The sequence below is a fragment of the Sinohyriopsis cumingii genome, chromosome 5 (assembly GCF_028554795.1).
Source record: "Sinohyriopsis cumingii isolate HCF-2022 chromosome 5, ASM2855479v2, whole genome shotgun sequence".
NCBI lineage: Eukaryota > Metazoa > Mollusca > Bivalvia > Unionida > Unionidae > Sinohyriopsis > Sinohyriopsis cumingii.
Window position 1 is genome coordinate 93,475,292 of NC_142965.1, and position 21,516 is coordinate 93,496,807.

The 21,516-nt window shown below is 35.4% G+C and overlaps 1 protein-coding gene across 1 annotated transcript; it reads left to right on the top strand.

Moving 5' to 3' along the window:
- Positions 1-174: 174 nt before the first annotated feature.
- LOC149799782 (centrosomal protein of 19 kDa-like) lies at positions 175-20,813 on the top strand. The gene is made up of 2 exons (XM_089959166.1): positions 175-256; positions 15,465-20,813. The coding sequence occupies exon 2, from the start codon at positions 15,474-15,476 to the stop codon at positions 15,975-15,977; it is 504 nt and encodes a 167-aa protein (XP_089815292.1). The 5' UTR covers positions 175-256; positions 15,465-15,473; the 3' UTR covers positions 15,978-20,813.
- The last annotated feature ends 703 nt before the right edge of the window (positions 20,814-21,516 follow it).

Here is a 21,516-nt window from a genome sequence, read left to right on the forward strand (position 1 = left end):
CAATAAATTCAAAGTAGATATTAATTTATTCATATATTATATTATTTCAATTAATATATACTATTGAATTCTGTATTTATATATGGAAAGTATTTGTACTTTTGAAGAAATTCAAATTAGCTATCAATTATATTAGTCCTAACAAATTTTAGCAACGTACTGCGCATGTACAAAGCCATGAGTTCCAAAATGGAGGACAGGAAAGCTGCAACCACAATTTGCAAAATGCATCTAACGAGAGTTCTACACCTAGCATGTAATTTTTCAATAAGAACAAACTCACATTTGTTAGTAATCAAACTTAAAAACTAATACACAACATTTTGTACAAAATTATGATGATGACAAGATTTAATGTCACTACTACTGTAATACAGGGACTATTTACAAACGAAGTTTAGTACTGTAAGGGTTATTTACCCAAAGACCATCAATGTAACACAGGGGAAGACGCGATTCCTATCACCACTTTATATCCAAAGCCGCAACATCTTCCATTTTAGTCGTTTAATGTCTGCGGGCAATTGTGTAGTCTACAAGCTAAGACATCACCCGATATTTTTGTTTAGGGGGTGATGGGTTTCACGGCCTAACTAACGGCGCAGTGTAGCGTGTTGTGCTGTCGACTAACAGTGTAACAAAAGTAAAATTGTCAGGAATATTACACACAACTGGCAACCAATAACGACGCTTTTCTACAAAGTAAATTATAATGTTTTTGTCAGACTTTATTTACCCAGATGTCTTTTCTCTAATAAATTCAAATTCTCACAGAAGAAATGGACCTGTTTTCAAGTATCGTTGGCATACATTTCAGTTGGCTGGAAAGCCAGGAATGCAGAAATCGGGTTAAGTTGAAATATTATTCTTTAATGAAACGAATACAAAATATATTATGCCAATAGGAACTTTAAACAGCATTTCGTTTCATTCAGGAAAAGTATCATAGAAATGAACCTACTTGAACAAACTTCAGTATACCTCGATTACCATCACATTGCAACAAATTCAAATGTATGTCAACAGAACATGAAAATGCATCATTTTGCCAGTGCCGTAATTTGATTCAACCAGGATAAAGACAGCACAATATGTATATTAATTACACATAAATTAGTGAAAGTGTTTCGTAATAGGCTGCCTAATTAGTGAGATATTCCTGAAACTGACTACTCATTCTGATGTCAGGTGACATCGGAACACGCTATACAAAGCCGTTATTTGCATTGTAAGACATAGCTCTAAAACAAAAACGTGCTAAGTCTTACATTGTAGAACTAGCTATATTTGAGAATAGCTTAATTTTCATCGCATATGAAAACAGAAACATTCAACTTTCCCATGGGAGATTTGAGCTTGCCCCAAACATGCTATACCAACATAAGTAAAAACAAATATAGTAAAACAGAATGCGAGATATTTTAAGGAAATGGGTTATATTTATTTTACTAATAAATAACTTGTTTTCATTTATCCTTGTACCATAAAACTGTATGATAATTAAAGTTATCAATACAGACATGTAAATGATACATGTGGATGAAAAAAGCTTCAAATGCAGTTATAGTTAAAGAGCAAAGACTTATGTTACGTGTTTTGGCTCAAGTAAGCAGAAGAAAAAAAATATGAAAACAACAAGCTTTGAAAATTTAAAAAATAATTTCCCTGAAAAACACTATAAAAAATGAAAAAAATAGGAACTTAGTTATAGAATCAAATCCAAAAGTAAACCAAGAATAATCCACGAATTTTAAAAGTCCTAGTAATGAAAATTCGAGTCCCGATGAAAAATCCAGATTGTAAGGTGATGACATTTATTGTAGCCTTTATGGTGCTATATCATCTACAGTTCTTTTTTTAATTCCACATACAATAATATTACGGTGTTTGAATTTCCGAATAAAATTTAAATAGATGTCTTTGTCCAAGACTTCTACATGAGCACTCAAATACTTCCAGGAAAGAGAATTAAGCTTTTAGAATCCAAATAATTTGAATACAAATTAAAATAGAACTCCAAACTGACATAACAAAAGAACACCTTTATGTCCCATTGTTTTTAAGCCTGACGGAGAGATCTCACTCTAAGCATCAGTATTAAAACTAACTAATGCACAATTTCGGAAACCCAAAATTGCAAAATGGGGGCTGTTTATATATAAAATAATCGGGCAGCCACAGTATACCATGATAAAAACCAGTCATTTTACTCAGTCATTTTCTAAATCAAGGTCGGGAACTAGGTCAGCTTTAGGTGCTTACAACTGAAGAGTCAAGGTCAAAGTATTTTCTGAAAAAATATAGAGTTCCTAGTAAACAAAACTACATTATTTTGACATGTAATGAAATTAAAAATAAAAAGATTTTAAAACTTCCAACCAATTACATTAAATCAAATATAAATTAACACATTAACCCCTGGCGCTTTTTGTCATTTTCGCCTGAAAATGAGTAGGAAACACATTTTGAAAGCTATTTCTGAATAGACTCAAAAACACCAAATCCCCGGTCATCTTTCATTAACATACTGCCTAGTTGTGTTAGAAGCATCGTTTTTCATTGGCTATTTGACTCGCGCATGAGCAGTAGGGTAAAAGTTGGAGTTCTCTTTCTTTTTTTTTTCTTTCTTTTTTTGCTAAACGGAGCCATTATTTTTGTATGGAGACCACTCTTTATTCCAAATGCCCATCTTATCCTACTTTTTGCAAAGGCTCATCTATCTGTTTGCAGTTCATACTGAACTGCTTTAGATCTGAGACCAAAAAGTCTAAATTCCAGACACAAAATCGGAATCTGACCACGGGTGAATTTTGGGTAGAAAAAGTCAGGTCCAAAAAATAAGTTTTTTAAATCTGTATTTTGTAGTGCAACTAGATATTCCAGATTATTTGGTATCATTGTAGAGCTACATCTGTCTACCTTTCTATAATACCATCCACTTTAGTGTATCATGCATGACCATGATGCTACAGAGCTCAGCAGTAGGCTACTACCTACTGCCCTGTTAAGTCATCACTAGGGGTTAATATGTTAAATCAAATATATGTACCACTTCCCCCCATAAAGAAAAAGAATGATTTATATAATAAAACTTTTTTGAACATTAGATTAATTATAGATGAGGTTAGAAAACTTAGAAATTACAAACAGTGTACAAAAGAAATAATTCATTGTCGGGGTTCGAAACTAACAGACGTCCATTAGTCCACGACTAATAGTTTTCCTCACAGACTAATAAATATATTACACTACAAGTCTGCCTGAATTCCATAACAATAATGCGGACAAATGATTTGCTATTTTTTGTTACTGAACTTGTAACTCCCGTATGTAAATCCACCGCTCCGGTGTCCTAGTGGTTAGAGCGTCTGCCTCGGATGTGGGAAGTCATGGGTATGATCCCCAGTCAAGTCATACCAAAGACTTACAAAAGTGGTACTAACTACTGCCTTGCTTGGTGCTCAGCATTAAGAGTTAGTGTTAGGACTGGTCCGCCTGGTATCAGGATAATGTGACTGGGTGGGACATGCTACTACCTCCTGCCCCGTAAAGCCGTCGCTAAGGGTTAATGTGTTAACAGAACACTTGGATGCCCGATTTGACAAACAGAAGTATGATTTATTGAAAGCCACACATTTTGCAGTTTGCATTCATGGCCAATAGACTCAAATCATATTGGATTTTGTGATCAGGCTGTTACTACTCTGCTAGAACATTTCTTCCCAGTAATGACAATGGCAGGCTTCTATCCAGACAAGGTTGAATTGGAGTGGCAACTCTTGAAAAGTTTAATTTATGCTTGTGGATGTCAGGTAGACAACTTACAATGGTGTGATGTTAACAAGATATTTCAAGAAGGTCACACTAATATTCTTGCACAGTTGGATACTGTGTTGACCCTTCCAGCTGCAGATGCAGATGCAGAGCGGGGATCCAGTGAATTGAAAATGACAAAATCTGATTGTATTGATTGACTTGTTAATGATTCACTTATTAAGTGAAGATGTTGCTCATTATGATCCAGTGCCAGCTATATATATATGGAACTCTTGTGGACTGAGAGAAGGGTGACCACTGTAAATGGAGGACTATTCAGAATCGGAGGGAGAAGATTATGATTTGGGACAAAAATCAATATAATTTATAATGTGTATAATCTTTATTGTTGTGTTACGTACATGTATTTTGAGGACTAATGGATTTTGCTGCAGGCTAGTATGTCTTTTGTCCTCATAGTCCACTTGACTAGTTAATAAAAATGTTAGTTTCGAACCCTGCATTGTTATACATTGGAAATGCATCTGCTATTAATAATCTTTTCCCTTGATGTGCCGATGTCAAGAATATATTCCTGTAACAACAAACTGAAACTTAATAGTCTTTTATTTTTATTTTTCATTTTGCCGATGAAAGCAAGGGGGTTGTGGTCACTAAACACAATAATTGAAGAAGGAGCTGAACTAATATAAACTTCAAAATGTTGTAATTCCAATATCAGAGCCAAACATTCCTTCTCGATTGTTGAATAATTTCTTTGATGCTTATTTAATTTCTTAGAAAAATAGCACACTGGATGGTCAATACCATTTTCATCATCTTGAATCAAAACTGCTCCAAACCCTACATCACTTGCATCAACAGACAGTTTAAATGATTGGCTGAAATTTGGAGCTGTAAGTACTGGCATGTTTTTAAGTATGGCTTTTAACTGGTCAAAAGCCTCCGGACCATGTCCCACGATGTGTCCTAGAAAAGTTACACTTGCACAGCAGAACTCACTTCTGGATAAATTAATTGTCAAACTTGCATCTGTGAGTCTGTCAAAGAATTTCCAAATTGTTGCTAAATGTTCCTTCCATGTGTCATTGTAGATGATGACATCATCGATGTAAGCAACACAATTGTCTAGACCAGTGGTAATCATATTCATAAGACACTGAAAGTACTATGCGACCCTTACATCCCAAACAGCATTACTTTATATTGAAAAAGTCCATCTGGAGTCACGAATGCTGAAATTTCCTTTGCTCTTTCCATTAGTGAAATTTGCCAAATTCCTTTCAGAAGGTCAAATTTGGTGACATACTTGGCATTTCTGATCTTATCAATACAGTCATCAATTCTTGGTAGTGGAGATGAATCTTTTTCTCACACTATCCACCTTCCTATAATCAGTGCACATACATAGTGTTTTATCTGATTTTGGAACAAGTATGCATGGTGAACTCCAGTCACTTTTACTGGGCTCGATGAAATCATTCTCCAACAAATACTGAATTTCTTTTTTCTGTACAGGTGTTGTTTCACAGGTTTGGAATTTACAATTTCAACGTCATGGATAAGTTTGTTTGTTCTTGTAGGAACATCTGGAAATAAGTGCTCATATTCAAATAATACATGTAACTATTTATGTTCATTTCTTTTTTGCTCTTGCAAATGTGAAAGTTTCAGGTCCAGATCTTTCATAATTTCTGAATTCCGAACATTGTCATGCCAATATCAGTAGAAACCAATGATATTCCTGCACTTAAATCTTTGCTGAGTGGGACAGGCACAACTAAGTTAATTGTTTGTTTAACCTGGCTATTTCTTTCAATATATTCCTTATGCACGTTTATGTGGCAGAGTTGTTTTTGTTTTCACCTCCCAGGAGTATTTATGATGTAATGTAAATCATTTATTTTCTTGTCAACTGTGTAGGGACCATAATACTTGGCTTGAAGAAGATTTTGTGGTATGGGTAAGAGAGCCAGGACGCTATCACCAGGATGAAAACTCCTTTCCTTCAAGTTCTTATCATATCTTCATTTTTGACTGAGTAGAGTGCAGATATTCTCTTATGACCTCACAGGCCTTTGACAACGTGTGCTTAAAATTGGAAACATAATCAAGAAGATTAATTTTAGCTTCTTCATTAGAAGTTTCTCTTTCAGTAACTTCAGTGGTCCATGCACAGTGTGTCCAAAAACCAGTTTAAAGGGACTGAAGCCTAACGATTCTTGAACTGATTTCCTAACAGCAAACAAGAGTAAATGAATGCCTTCATCCCAATCTTTACCAGTATCAAAACAATATGATCAAATCATATTTTTCAAAGCCTGATGAAATCTTTCTAACGCCCCTTGGCTCAGCGTGATGGGTAGTAGATTTGAACTGTTGGATGACTAATTCATACACAACTTGCTGGAATATTCCAGACATGAAATTTGAACCTTGATCAGACTGGACAGATTTGGGAAGGCTATTTTGAGTAAAAATCTTTATCAAAGCTTTTACTATTGTTTCAGATTTAATATTCCTCAAAGGAATTGCCTCTGGAAACCTTGTTGACGCACACATAATGGTCAACAGGTATTGGTTACCTGACTTGGTCTTAGGTAAAGGATGAACACAATCTTCCATAATTCTACTAAATGGTTCGTCAAAGGCAAGAATAGGTTCTAGATGAACCATAGGTATTTTCTGATTGGGTATTCCTACCATTTGACAAGTATGACAAGATTTACAGTATATACAAACATCACTTTTGATATTTGGCCAATAGAAGTGAGTCAACATCTTGTGGTAAGTCTTGTTAATCCCTAAATGACCAGCCAAAGGAGTTTCATGGGCCAGACTAAGTATTTCGTCTCTGTAAGGTTTTGGAACTACAGTTTGATAGTTCACTGACCACTAATCACCAGCAGGTACCTCGGGAGGTCTCCATTATCTCATAAGAATTCCATTTTTAATGAACAGACAGGAACTTAAGTAGCTTCAGTTTCAATAAAGGCCCTATGAAACAAACAGGAGATCTCTGGATCTTTTTTTAGTTGGATGACAAGTGATTGTAATTTGTCACCCTGATTAGAACAAAGCGAATGAGTAGTTAAAAAGTGGATCACTGTGATCAATACATTTTGATTGATCCAAACAAGGAGTGAAAGTGACCTCATCAGTAGCCTGACCAATACATGTGTCAGCTAAAGGAATACTTCTTTCCTTGTCAGCATCATTCTCGAGAGCTTTCTTTGCCATAGCTCTGGTAACTGCACAAGTTGGGAATAAATCAGGGAATTCCTTTTCAATTCAATCAGCTTTCTGATCCAAATAATGCTTGTCAGTTACATGTGGATTAACCACAATCTTGTCTCCAGGTAGGTCGTTGCCTAGTAATAAATGGATGCCCTCAATGGGTAAAACAGACACTGTGCCGACTGGCAAGGGTCCTGAGACTTAAGTCTGATGACAAATTTACATAATGGAGAGGAACATTAACAAAGCCGCACTCTACTCCCTGAATAAGAACACTTTCTAAGAACTACATCATAGTCAGCACTCTGCTCTAGTGACAGTGAAATTTAAATATCACGAGCTCTGCCAGTGAGTACACATTGCAATAATAGGAGTCCAGTACTCTCATGGCCACTTCAAACTCTCAAATTTTTTCAAAATATCTGTCTACTTTTCTTCCAGAAAAGGAGGTACTAACTTGATATTTCTTAAAACATCAAAAGTAGAGGAGTGTTTTCCCATTGCCTGCTCTAATTCATTTATTCGAATTTGAAATTCCCTCTCTTTCTCTCTTTCTTCCTTCTCTGATTGTAAATGCATTTGCTCTTTTTGTAACTGCATTTGTCTTTCTCTTCACTCTCACCTCTGTCTGCATGGGTTCAAGTCTCGGATTCAGCCTATGTGGGTATGTGAGAAAGCTTGCCAGTAACTTCTCTTGGGTTGGTGGTTCTTTCTGGGGTTTTCATTTGTCTTTCTATTCACTCTCTTTTTGCATTTGTATCTTTTTGATCTGAAACTGAACCTGTCGTATTCCAACTTTTTTTTAGCTATACCTCCATTTTCAAAATTTCGAACCACTCCTGGGTAAAATGCAAGACAAATTCTCTACTTTTGATAATATTTCAAAAAAAGCTTGCCAATTTCACTAAAGAGTGAAACATGGGGAATTCAAATTTCAAAAAACAAAGTTTTCTGAAATATTTTAGCTAAAATTCAAAATAATCAGAGGACGAGGCCCCAGTGCTTATGTGTTTAGGCTAGAGTAAACAGTAACAAAAGAAAGAGTGAAAACAACAAGCTTTGAAAAATTTAACAAATAATTTATTTCCCTGGAAAAACACTATAAGAAATGAAAAAAATAAGAACTTATGGTTTTAAGAAAAAAAGCCAAGAATAATCCACAAATTAAATTTTAGAAGTCCTAGTAATGAAATGTTCTAATGAATTCAAGTTCAAGTCCCGACGAAAAATCCAAAATGGAAGGTGATGACGTATACTATAGCCTTTATGGTGCTGTATTGGCTACAGTTCTTTTTTAATTCCACAGACAATATTCCGGTGTTTGAATTTCCAAATAAAATTTAATTAAATGTCTTTGTCCAAGAATTTTTGATAGCTATTACTCCAAACTGACACAGCAAAAGATCACCTTGACATCCCAGTGTTTTCAAGCCAGACTTAGACCTCTCTCTCTCTCTGTAAGAATCACTATTAAAACTAACTAATGCGCAAGTTTGGAAAGCCCAGAATTGCAAAATGGAGGCTGTTATATATATATATATATATATATATATATATATATATATATATATATATATATATATATATATATATAAGTTACGTAGCCCCAGTATGACCCTGATAAAAACCAATCATTGTACTCCGAGAATAAAAATTTTAAAAAATTGTTTACTTCTCACTGATTTCTAAATCAAGGTTGGGAACTAGGTCAGCTTTAGGTGTTTACAACTGAAGAGTTCCTAGTAAACAAAACTACATTATTTTGACATGCACTGAAATCAAAAATAAAAAGATTTTAAAACTTTAAAACAATTACATTTAATCAAATATAAATTAAATGTACATAACAAAAGACAAAATGGATAGGTAGTAAAGTGCTATATTTTTAAGTGATGTGTATGTTTTGGTAAAAGACTAATGGTAGTCCTCATTAGGGTCTTACAGTTGCCAGCCCCTGTGGAAAATGGATTTGCTCTTTAACTTTTGCTTTCCATAGTTTTGGGAAATTTCTGAAATGGCTGCAGAACATAAGCTCCTTTTCTAAGTCATACTTTAACCATAAATATTCCTTAACCCATTACCTCATAGCATCAGTTATTGTGTAGGCTGTTGAAATACATGTGCCAAAGTGTGCATTGTTCTGTAGATAGAACGCCTGTTAACAAAATAACTCCATGCAAATAGGCCTGCCTGTAAAATTTTACCTTTTTTTTACATATTTCTTAACAGTGTAGTATATGTTCAGTTCATTGGCTACGAACTTAAAATTAAAGTCTCTATTTGCAAACATTTGGTCACCAGTTATGAAAAAAACTGGTTGACAAGAACACAAATGGATGAGTTTTTCTAGCTGTTTCCTTGTATTGTGAGCGATTGTTTCTTGAATATTGTATGCCCTCTTATGAAGTCGGTTCTCCCTGCTAAGTCAGTGTGGATTCACATTATACAGTCTAACCCACTTATCTCAACTTCGGTTTTCTCAAAAACTCTTGTTTGTTGAGCATTTTGGTCAGGTGCCCAAAAATCCTTCTTTGTTATGCTAATTTTACCTGCTTTTTTTTACCCATGTTATTCAATAATCCTGTTATGTCGGGCATAAGCTTCAGTCTGAAGTAACACATGGACCCGCTTAATTGAACAAAATGCAACTTTTAATGTCCATCTCTAAGAAATTTTACAAGAAATGATCCAGCGCAGTGCTCAGAAAAAATGTTTGTTAGCCACAGACCCCAGGCTGGTGACTTAGATAAACTCACAAGCCCTGACTGAAATTCCACAAGCCAGGACAGTTCATACCTGTCAACTCTCAAGCCAGGAGAAAAACCTCCCAATTTGGGGGGTATTTCCACACCTACCTCCCGATCTCATAATATCTCTTGATTTTTCACAGAGAACTCCCGATTATTACATTATGTCTGTCAGTTTTCATTTCTCAGAAAAAGAAAAGAAAAGCTATACATAAATAGATATATTGTATGCAATCCACGGATGCCATATTTTATCACTTGTGAATACTGTTGTGGCAAAATAATTAACATCACACAACAAAGTTTTTTTTCTTAAGTAAACAAAATGATAAGAATAAACATTATTCATGTAAATTTCAGATTTTTTAAAACCCCTACAATCGTACTATAGTAAAATAAAAAATTGTCACCAATTAGGTTCAATCCTATGAATGATCACTGTGAATGCTGTCTAATTTTCTCTGCAAAGATAATTGCATCTCCATTTCTGCCAAAGAAACTCGACCAGTCAACACCTGGCATTCCTCTACCATATATTTAAACTTTAATTACCATGATTAAATTAAAAGAGGGAATTAAACAAAATATATCATGCAGTATACCTGCCCCAAAATAACTAATTCCAGTCAATTGCTGGTACTTATATACACACTGTAGAACATGGTTTCTTTTAAGTATGTCGGAAGGGCAGTCCTTTTCACAAGAGAAATGCTATGATAAGGATTAACTGTTAATTAGTCACATGGGCTTTCTTGCTTGTGTACTGGAGTCTAACCTTTAGATATTTATGCAGTTTAGCCACAGCTGACCAGATTATGAAAAGGGGGCTTGTCCTAGGGGGAAAATAAGGCGTGTCACAGGGAGAAATGGCACATCCCATGGGCACTCGCACATTGGGGTAAGGGGGTTAGGGCAATGGGTTGTTTTCACAGATGTCACGATTGTGTACACAAATACCAACAATGCAACACGTATGCTCTTTGCAACACCACTTTGAGTCCCTAATAAATCTTCAACAACATTAGTGATCACATAAATTCAAGATAATAAGCTGATTTGTCAATATATACTTAAACGAAATGACAGATAGATTATATTTGAAATTATGTTGTCCTGTATAAAACTGAAAATTCCCTGGCTTATATCGAAAGTCAGAAAAGTGAAGTTGAACTATATCCGTGCATATTGCTATTAAATATAAATGCAGTATTTTTATGTATACAAACAGACAATATTGTCTTTAAAAAAAATATTTTGAATAATGCTCTTAAGCATGTCACCTTGAAAGCGTATTTCCGGATAATGGTCTTTGGGATACAATAACAGTTACAGAAATAAAATTTCATAGCATGTGTATTATGCAAGAACTTTTATGTACAAATACTTTTCATGAAAACGTGCTTGTGCCAAAGGAAACTGACAAACCAACTTTAATAAGTATGGTCAAAATTTGTATTTTGTGGTAAAGATGATGGATGTTGGATTATAACGAATGTATGTGATTACCATTTAAAGAACAAAGAAGTTTCATCTCCATTGTATTAAAGTGAAACATTTGCCTAATGGAGCATGACTTTGTGCCGAATGTCAAAACCGATTATTCTTGAAATGATATTAGAAATATGAACTTGTATATTAATGATTGGTTTTTAACTTGAAGGATAACCAAATGATTGATTTCAGCCTGTGTAAATTGAAAATCATTACATGTTTCTACTTGATTATGTATCCATTTATGCATCTGTTTATTGATGGATCTATTTGTTTATTAAAGAATAATAAAGATGGTTGAAATTTCAATGTTTTATTTGAAGAAAAACGGGAAATGTCACGCATTCAGTATCATGCAGTTGACATGCGCAACAGAATGTGATGTATTCTTATATCCTTAAGCAGAAAATAATGAGACGTGCCTTCATTATTATGTGGGAAGAACAGTGTTGTTAGGTGCCGGTTTGCATGGCTAGAGAATCAAATGGTGGATATGGAAGTACACGTTCTGTGTCGTCACTTGAAAACAATGGATAGTCGCCTCCACCAATTTCACCGTTAAACACGTTTTGACCTACATCCATAAACTTTCATGGCTGCCCACTACATGCCCCCATCCCCAAAGAAAGGTTCTGCAAGCGCCTCTGGCACATCCTTTGACAATTTCACCCTTATTCGACCTGGAAGATCGGTCAATATTTATTAAAACTTGCGCTTAAAAATGCAGACATGGTTTTTCTCCATTTTAAAGTGGAATTCTGCTTTTCTCCTGACTTGAATCAGATTTTTCTTGATACAGTCCATTTTTTATATCATCTCTGATCCAGTTTTTTTTAAATGGTCTGTCCAGTCCCATTCTGTAATGACCCTTGTAAATTATTTGTTCCATATATTAGTTAGCACATGACTATCGTACAGAGTAGTCTGATTGGTCAAAGGTTTAAATTCATCCACTGAATCTTCATGTAATGGAAACTGGCAATGGAAAGAAGAAGCATGCTTGCAAAACATGGCGTCCTGAGTTGTTGAGAGAGAGCATGACATGAATAGTTTATATAAAGGTTTAAAAAACGTATGGAAATGGGAATGGCAGGAGCAAAAGTTGACGGAAATTTAGTTGGTCAGTTCATTAGAAAACTGAATGCTAGAAGACTGGCATTTTGTAACCTCTGCAAGAAAGATCTGAATTATAGTACCAGTAATCACGGTTGGAAGAGTTTGGAACAGCACCTGTAAAAGAAGCTAACTGCTCCAGTGGCCTAGTGGTTAGAGCGTCCACCCTGGATGCAGGAGGTCATGGGTCCGAACCTCGGCTGAGTCATACCAAAGACTTATAAAAATGGTACTAACAGCTGCCTCACTAGGTGCTTAGTGTTAGGACTGGTTGGACTGGTGTCAGGATGTGACTGGGTGAGACATCATGCTACATGTCTGTTGCATGATGCCCCAGTGCTAGACATAACTTTAAGCTGCCACACTGCCGACATCACAGCAATATTACTGGAAAATTGTTAAAGCTACGTTCATAATCTAAATCACATACACACAAAAGAAGCTGCATACGGAAAAATCGAAGCTCAGAAGGCATATGGAAAAAGTGCATTTAATTACTATAAGAAGAAAGATTACTTGCATGAGAGAAGAGATGTAGCCCTCTGTCAGAATATGGGCACTGCATGTCGCCAATACAAGCACCATCTTGAAAGGAAAAAGGTACTCAATGAGAAGTGATGACAAGAAAGTAGGCCAAAAAAAATCTTCCCCAAAACCACAAAAAGAGCTCAACTGGCATATCAACAGGTTGTTTCCATTGGAGAAAAAGACAAGAGAATGTATGGGATTATCTGTATATAGTTGATGTACTTGGGTGCTTATTTTACAGATTTGTTATGAAAAGAGAAGTATTACATGCTTGCTGCAAAAATTGACAAATTATTGTGACTTAATTATGATGTGAACACTGACGTGCACATGAAATACTTCAGCATCAGTAGTATTGGAGAATAAGTTCATGTGACCATAAATATTGTGAAATTATTGAAGTAAAGTTGAACCTTTTTTTGGTAAGTTTATTGGTTTTTCAGACGATTATTCAATTTTTTTTATGGTCATAAGTTGTACCAGGAGCAGTTTTTTTATGAGTGTAAAACGCGTTTTTGGCCAGGAGGCTTCTAGACCCCCAGATTGGGGGCGCTGCCCCTTGAGACCCCACTGGAGAGGACACCTTAACCCCACTTAAAAAAATTCAGCTTTTTTAATGGAAGACCAAAATCATAAAAACCTCCCCCATTTAGGTCCAAATATCACTATTTTACTTGCTATTCTCCCTACTTGGCTTCTGAAAAGTTGACAGGTATGCTAGACTTGCATTTCCATCATAGGGGTTCATATCATTGCTTACAATTTAAGTGCCAGTCATACCAATAGTATAAAACAGTATTTTATGCTATATGTATGACTTTATAAAAACTATTAAATGACAATTCTTAAGAATGTATGAATAGAATAGGACCAGACTGGATGGAATTTGTCATCACTGCATGAAGGCATTTCAATTTTTTTTTAAATTTTACCAGTTCACTTTCACATGTAGCCATCATTGCTTGCTCCAGGTGATATTTGATGGGCTGGGTACAGAGTTTCCTATCCCCCGTTATGTATGTTCCAGGTGATATTTGATGGGCTAGGTACAGAGTTTCCTATTCCCCATTATGTATGTTCCAGGTGATATTTGATGGGCTAGGTACAGAGTTTCCTATCCCCCATTATGTATGTTCCGAGTCATATTTGATGGGCTAGGTACAGAGTTTCCTATCCCCCATTATGTATGTTCCAGGTGATATTTGATGGGCTAGGTACAGAGTTTCCTTTCTCTCTCAATGTATGTCCTAGGTGACCATGAATATGAAATCAAAACTACATATTAACTCTGGATAAATTCTCAATTGTTGTTGTTTTGGGTCCTAACACCATTTTTCAGTCCCTGATAGGCTGTACATGGTAGTTTTTATAATTGAGAGATCATCTGCTTCTAAAGGGATAAGGAATCATGTTTCTCATTATTTAAGTAAAAAGTAAAACTGATTTTTCCTTCTCTTTTTGAAACCATAGTTGGGGCCTAAATCATGTGAGAAGGCAAAGGTCATTGAGTTCAGGTGCGTTTTAGGCAGCATTTAACTGTTGACTTTATTGTGTTTATTCCAATCAAAACATGAAGTCACACTCCATTACCCATGCAGATGATGCAGTCAGCATGCAGTTTAAAGCAGTAACTAGGCAGTGTGGCAGATACCCAATACAGTCAGCACACAGTACAAAGTAGTACCTGGGAAATGTGGCAGATACCCCATACAGTCAGCACACAGTACAAAATAGTAGCTGGGCACCATAAAAAGTAATCTTTGCTTTGCATGGAAAAGTACTAATTAGTAAATTAGGCTGGGGTCCATTGGGAAGATGTCAAAACAAGGCTAGGATGATGTATGGGCCGTTTATGATTATTTTGGTTTTATTGGTTTTAATACTTCTTTTATCACATTATTAACTATGTCAAGCTGATGCAGTAGGAACTATGTGTCTTTTCCAAGAGCAAACAGAGCAGCTAACCCATGTGTCAGATCCACAACCCTTGGATTTATGAGTCCAACACTCAACCTGAGCCACCACAACTTCGGCAACCTACGAGGTGACATGAGGTTGTAGTGGGACCAGCATAGTTTATTGAGGTTGTAGTGGGACCAGCATAGTTTATTTGTTTGTGGAGAGTACTGTTTGTATACACATACTTTGCATTAACATGTATAAACTGAAAAATATTCCAGGTTTCTATTCTAAAACTGATAATTTGTGGGACAAAATTTTGCCACCCCCATCATGTATAAAAGGGTGGCAATTTGAAGAATATGGGGAGATTTAATGAAGTGAACAAAAGCATGGCTTGAAACCCGTGTATGCAATTGTTGGCACTTTTGTTTCATGTTTTTTTCTGTTAAGTGGTACAAATTTTAAAATGTATGTCCAAGAATAGACCTTATATTCCTTGAATTGCAGTTGCTGTACTAAAGAAAAATCTTTACGGTAGAAAAAGTGCAGAGTTCCATAGTTTTTTAATAACTAAATCATGAAAACATCTACCAAAACATTGTCCTGTCTTTGATACCTACAAATTTACACATCTTCACTGATTCATCTACTTTTTATTTCTGATTTCAGAATGTGATAATGGGTGATGAAGAATATGAAGTAAAGAAATGTGGGGTAAGGTTTAACCCCCCAGCAATAGTAATCACGTACCTTGTTAAAAGTTCTTCCAAACTTCATCGCAGAACTATGCCTCTGAGGAACTTTGCTGCCAACTCAAAAGTTGAAAAAGCTGCTGAAGAGCTTCGTACCAATCCCAGACACTCAAAATACATATCTGGAATTACGAAAGCTCAGCTAGAAAGACTGATTACAATAATAAGAGATAAGCTCGATGGAATGAGTTTGGAGGCCAGCTTAGCGAGGAATGATAGAATGGACCATATTGATCCAGAGGAAGATTTGAACAAGGTGGATGAAGAGACATTAAAACGAAAAAAGGCTGTCATGGATGCAGAGTTTGAAAAGCATCGAATTAAACCTGGTGATCCCGGTTTTCAGTATGATATTAGCGTTGACTTTGAACAGAATGGAGAAGTTGAAGCTGCTGGATGGGATTCTGATTCATCAGAAGGAGAATTCTGATGAGATAAATTGTGCAAGGCAGGTGCTTCATAGAAGGAAATAAAATTCTTTTTCATGATCTCAATGTAGGTTTCTTCAGTTTAACTCCAGAGGTAACAAAAAAAGGGTTCTGTCAAGTTATGCGGTTTTGGGGAATGAGTTTGTTCTTGAAATTGACAGGAGCAGTAATAATTATACCATGGCATGGAAAGTAGGTGGATGCAAGTTTTGTATTAAGGGAACTCTTTTCCATTTTATTACAAACTTTATCACATGTTGAATTTGTGTCAGTTAAAAAGAGGCTGCAGGTAACATTTTCCGCAGCATCTGAAGTTTTTGGTAAATATTTTGCAGTACGGCAGTAACTGTCTATTGTTTAATTGAAAGTGTTCCATGAACTTTAGGTGGCAATTATCAATTTATTCTTTTGGATTCTAATCTCATCCCTGAGGCAGGGTTAAGGTAATTTGAAAAGCTTGCTCAGGTTCTCTGAGAGTCTGCATGGCCAGTTCCACACTGATTGTGATCATATGAATGTGATATCGCTTATGATCATCGTTATGTGTAACCTATTTATCCACCCAATCCATTTCTTGTCTGCTCAGTGGATTGCTGTCACAAAACTATACTAGGCCTTCTGTCAAAAGGCATCGTCAATTTCGTGCAAAATTTGTTTATCATATATACTGACCGTTGAGTCCTACTACAGATCGCAAAGATCCAGTTGTGGGTCTGTGTGGTATCAGTAGAACAAAAAACATAGACCCTGATTTGCTGGTGCAGTCTGGGCTAGCAGATCAGGGTCTCAGTTGTTTTACAGTTGGATTTCACTGATAAGCAAGCATTTATGGTAAATTTAGAGTTGGAGTTTTTCCTTATGTAAAGCCCTTTAGAGCTCATTATTAGCATGCATGCTATTTTTGATTGTTTGAAGCTTACGAGAGATCAGATCACCTTGGACGAGTTTATAAGTGGAGTCCAACTGCAACCAACATAGAACCTGATATACTGTCACATTTTGCACTGATTACTCCTGACAAACAGCAAAGAACCAGATCTGGCACATCATTCAATGTCAGAACTGGATATTTGCAGTTGGACTCAACTTACAAGAGAGTATATATTCCGTAGCATTTAAGAATTTTCCACCATGTATGATTAGCATCAAGGTCTTAGTTGCATTTTATTGATACTTAACGAGTTAATTTACACTGTAGTTGTGTAGGGTTGACATAAACAAGTCTTCCTTGACAAAATATGTGATGAGCTTAAGAAACAGAACTCTATCTGTACAAATAAAATGTACATGAGACTTTTAAACGGTTGAACTTTTTATAGTTTATTTGTGTATCTGGCATTAGGAAAAGTTAAAATTTTAATGTATTTCACACTTAATTCGTTCATAAGTCATTCAGACTGAGTTGTTTAAATATATTGCATAAATCATTTGAGGAGAGTTCTCTGTGCTCTTTAATATCTTTCTATTACTTTGGTTCATTTTGTTACGGAAGATATTTGTATCGTGTCCAAAACGTGGTTTTGATAATTATTTATCTTTATTTTCCTTTAATTCTCACCTGTTAAGACATCTGTTCTGACCTGCAAAAAGAACCCTATGGTGGCTTGGGATACAGAATGTCCTGGTGTGAACTTCTACAGCTGTAAAAAGAACCATGTGGTGGCTTGGGATATAAATGTCCTGGTGTGAACTTCTACAGCTGTAAAAAGAACCCTGTGGTGACTTGGGATATATATAGAATGCCCTGGTGTGAACTTCTACAGCTGTAAAAGGTGGCTTAGGATATAGAATGTCCTGGTGTAAACTTTTACAGCTGTAAAAGGTGGCTTGGGATATAGAATATCCTGGTGCGAACTTCTACAGCTGTAAAAGGTGACTAATAGAGGCAGGAGTCACAGTGGCTTTTGTAGCAGTCTCATGACCATATGGATGTGGGTTCAAATCCTACCATTGGATCAGCCAGGTTGGCTACCATGGTGTGCCCATAAGCAAGGAACTTTATTCCAATTGCCTTGGCACTGTATAACCTACTTGTGTCGTGCTGTAAAACCAAATAGAACTGAAAGCACAAAAATTTTAATCCAAAGTTCATCTTATGATATTGTTTTTCACAGTATATTTGGATCGCAACAGTTAACACTAAAATTGCATTTACATGTAGCCCCTTTTCTCATACATTCACTTATCTTATGAGACACAAAATATTCATGAGCAGAAGTTTTGCAAATTTCACAAAACCAAAGTACATTCACAAAATGTATGAAACATGTTATAGCAGTGACAGCATAATAAAGTCAGTATTTACTATTTTTATTGGGAAATATATCTCTTAGTCTAATGGCAACGGTCATTGACCTATAAAACTGATAGTAAACAAAATTTGTGTAATTTATACAGTACATCACACAGCCACCACAGATTGGTCAAAGTGACCTTTTCTCATACTTCATTGATAGTATTAAAGCTTGACTGTCATCCTTTTTTGGCTGACACTGATGGATGGAGGGTCACGAAGCTTTAATTGATACATTTTTTATGTGGAGCACTAATCATTGTTACCTTAATTTAGGTGACAGTGATCAGCCTTCAGTCTACAATCTCCAGGAAACGTTTCATGTTTTGCACAAAAAATCATTTTAGAATTTTTTTTTACGATCACCAAGGTGTGTGGGTGCTTTATTCTTCAGGAGTGCTAATCATTACTTGTGCAAGCAGTTCACAGTATCCGACTTTTCAAACAGAAAGGGAGGGGTCAGTTTTTTAATTTAATAGCATAATATTCATGAGACCTGATGATTTATCAGAATGAGTCACAGTAAAATTTAGATTACAGTGACCTGCATTTCTCACTCTACTGAATTCAGGTATTTATATATAAGCACAGAATGTATATATAGTACTGAATGGAACCTTCTCATATTTTCATAGAATTTGGTGAACGAGTTACACATTCATATGGAGAAAAGTGACCTTGTATTGACAACTTGTCCATTACTTATCACTTTTATTCGATGAATAATAAGGTTTCTTGTTAACGACTAAGTATGAAATAATTTATACCTATGCACAAGTGAATGATACTGTTCAAAGTAGTACATATACCACTGTATCCATTATTGACTCCAATATTCCAAGTTACTTATATTCTTTATTATCACAAATTAGTTGTTACCAGGCAGATATTAGTATATGTAAATACAGTCCTGTAGCATTCATGTACGTAGCGTGTTTGTAGATGATATGTAGGTCATGAAATATGTAAACAGAATGATCTCATTAATACTTTTAAAGTGTATAATTGCTAGATTGTCTGTTACAGAGTTTAGGCAGTTGTGTAGTAAGTACATGTACTGTACTTGTGACTGTTTGGATGATTTTATTCAGTGTAATAATTTGGAATGTAGCCCTGTAATATTATGTGTTGAACTTGTAACATTTGGCATGGAGCAGGGATAGTCCGGTGTGCACTCGGTAGGTTGACTTTATCATAAAATAGATGTAGAGAACTAATCTGGCAAACAAGCATGAAAATGTTCATTCCTATGGTATTAGGACCGTCATTATAACATGGTTCCTGTTCTATTTCATAATCCAGTTGTAAAATTAAATGTATAATTATAGTTCATTATAAGACAGTTGCACTAAAACATGGTCAACTTGTATTGACAGCATTATAATGAGGGAGTGTTATGTGTGTACTTCATTATAAGACAGTCTCGCTATAAGGTGGTCAACTTGTATTGAGAGCATTATAATGAGGGAGTACTGTATAACCCATAGAAAGTTAGGTTCTATTATGAGCTCAAAGACTGTGTTAGTCTCCCAATCAGTGCAAGATGATATACAGTTTCCAGCATTTTGTAAGTATATGGTAATTCAATGCTGAGGTTCGTATACATGCAGAATAAGTACAAAAATAGATGATGACTATTCAGAATTCTTTAGTAAGTCCCTGTTGCATATTGTTGATGACACTTATGTAACAATTATTAGAGACATATTAAACACTTCAGTAGAAATAGAAATATGTAGTAATTAAGTAGTGAGGTTCCAGCTACCTGCAGAATGAATGTGACGAAATGAACAAAATCTTCATTCTCATTACTTAACTAGTCTCCATTGTATAAGATAATGCTTCAGTAAAATTTATCAATGATCTTTGTAAACTTAGAATTGCATTTATTTAAAATTTTATTGTCTTCCTTCTAGATGCTTACAACATCTTATGTATAATAATGAAGCATAATGTACCAACTACTTCATGTTTTATTTTTATATTTCACCAGTAGCACAAGTTCTCTAAGCTTAAATAATATGCCCACAGTAATGCAACTGCCCCTGTCAGTGGAAATAATACACCACTAAATTTAACAACATTTTATACTAAGAGTTCTAATTTCCGATTGCCAAATTTCTACAGCAGACAAAAAAAAAACATATATAGAGTAACAGTTCCAGTGCTTGTGTTTGAGATTTTGTTGTTAACCAACTGAAAAAGACTGCTTTTGTAACACCTTTTTTGATTGGTTGATGGTGAAACTCAAATGGGCACTCGAGTAGTTATGATCTCCAGGCCATTAAAAGCAAAAATTTGGAAAATTCATTTCGGGGTAATTGAAGCCATAACTGTATTTTTTAATTTCTTATTTATTTTCAAGTATGTTTAGATGAGATGAGTTACTCGACCTGTATTGCAGAATAGACAGAACATTCATTATTTATATATTGCTTTTGTTACAAGTCACAAATTTTATACTTTTATAGTTGTTTTTATTATATCAGAACATAACGGATTATATTGCAATTTTATGCAATGAATAAAGTGATTTTAAACAGTACGTAGTTTTGTTACTCTTTTCCTTGTCAAGACTTCTTCATCCACCTCTCAGATTAAACCTTTGGAAATTATTGTTGTATTAGTCACACTCACCTAATACACACATTATTTGAGGAGGTTTTTTTAGAAACTGTAAAGACAGTGTTGATTGATCATGTAATTGATTGAAAATAAGGTTATAACAGGATTAATGGTTGAAACCTCCTTAATAATAACTGAAAACAGTATGTGCCATTCAACCACCTGTTTGCTTCCATCTTGTTTGGACAGTCACACACACATAGGTATTTTGAATAGTGATTATTAGCATACAGAGGTGGGGGAGTGTGCCGGAAGTCTTACGGCACCAAAACAGATGATACAAATTTAATTGCAGAAAAATCATTGGCAAGCCATCATTGTCATTAGTACACCACTTAAAGTGTGTGTACGTGATTTGGATTTTTAACGTAGCTTTAACAGTTTTTGAGTCATGTCGCTACGATGTCTGCAGCGTGACAGTTTATAGTGATGTCTAGCACTGGGGCATCATGCCACAGACATGTAGCATGATGTCCCACCCAGTCACATTATCCTGACACCAGGCCTACCAGTCTAAACACTAACCTCTTAATGCTGAGCACCAAGCGAGGCAGCTGTTAGTACCATTTTTGTAAGTCTTTGGTATGACTTGGCCGGAGATCGAACCCACAACCTCCCGCATC

What these genes read in the sequence shown, in the direction of transcription:
- LOC149799782 (XM_089959166.1), top strand. Translation starts at nt 15,474, where the DNA reads ATGGGTGATGAAGAATATGAAGTAAAGAAATGTGGGGTAAGGTTTAAC.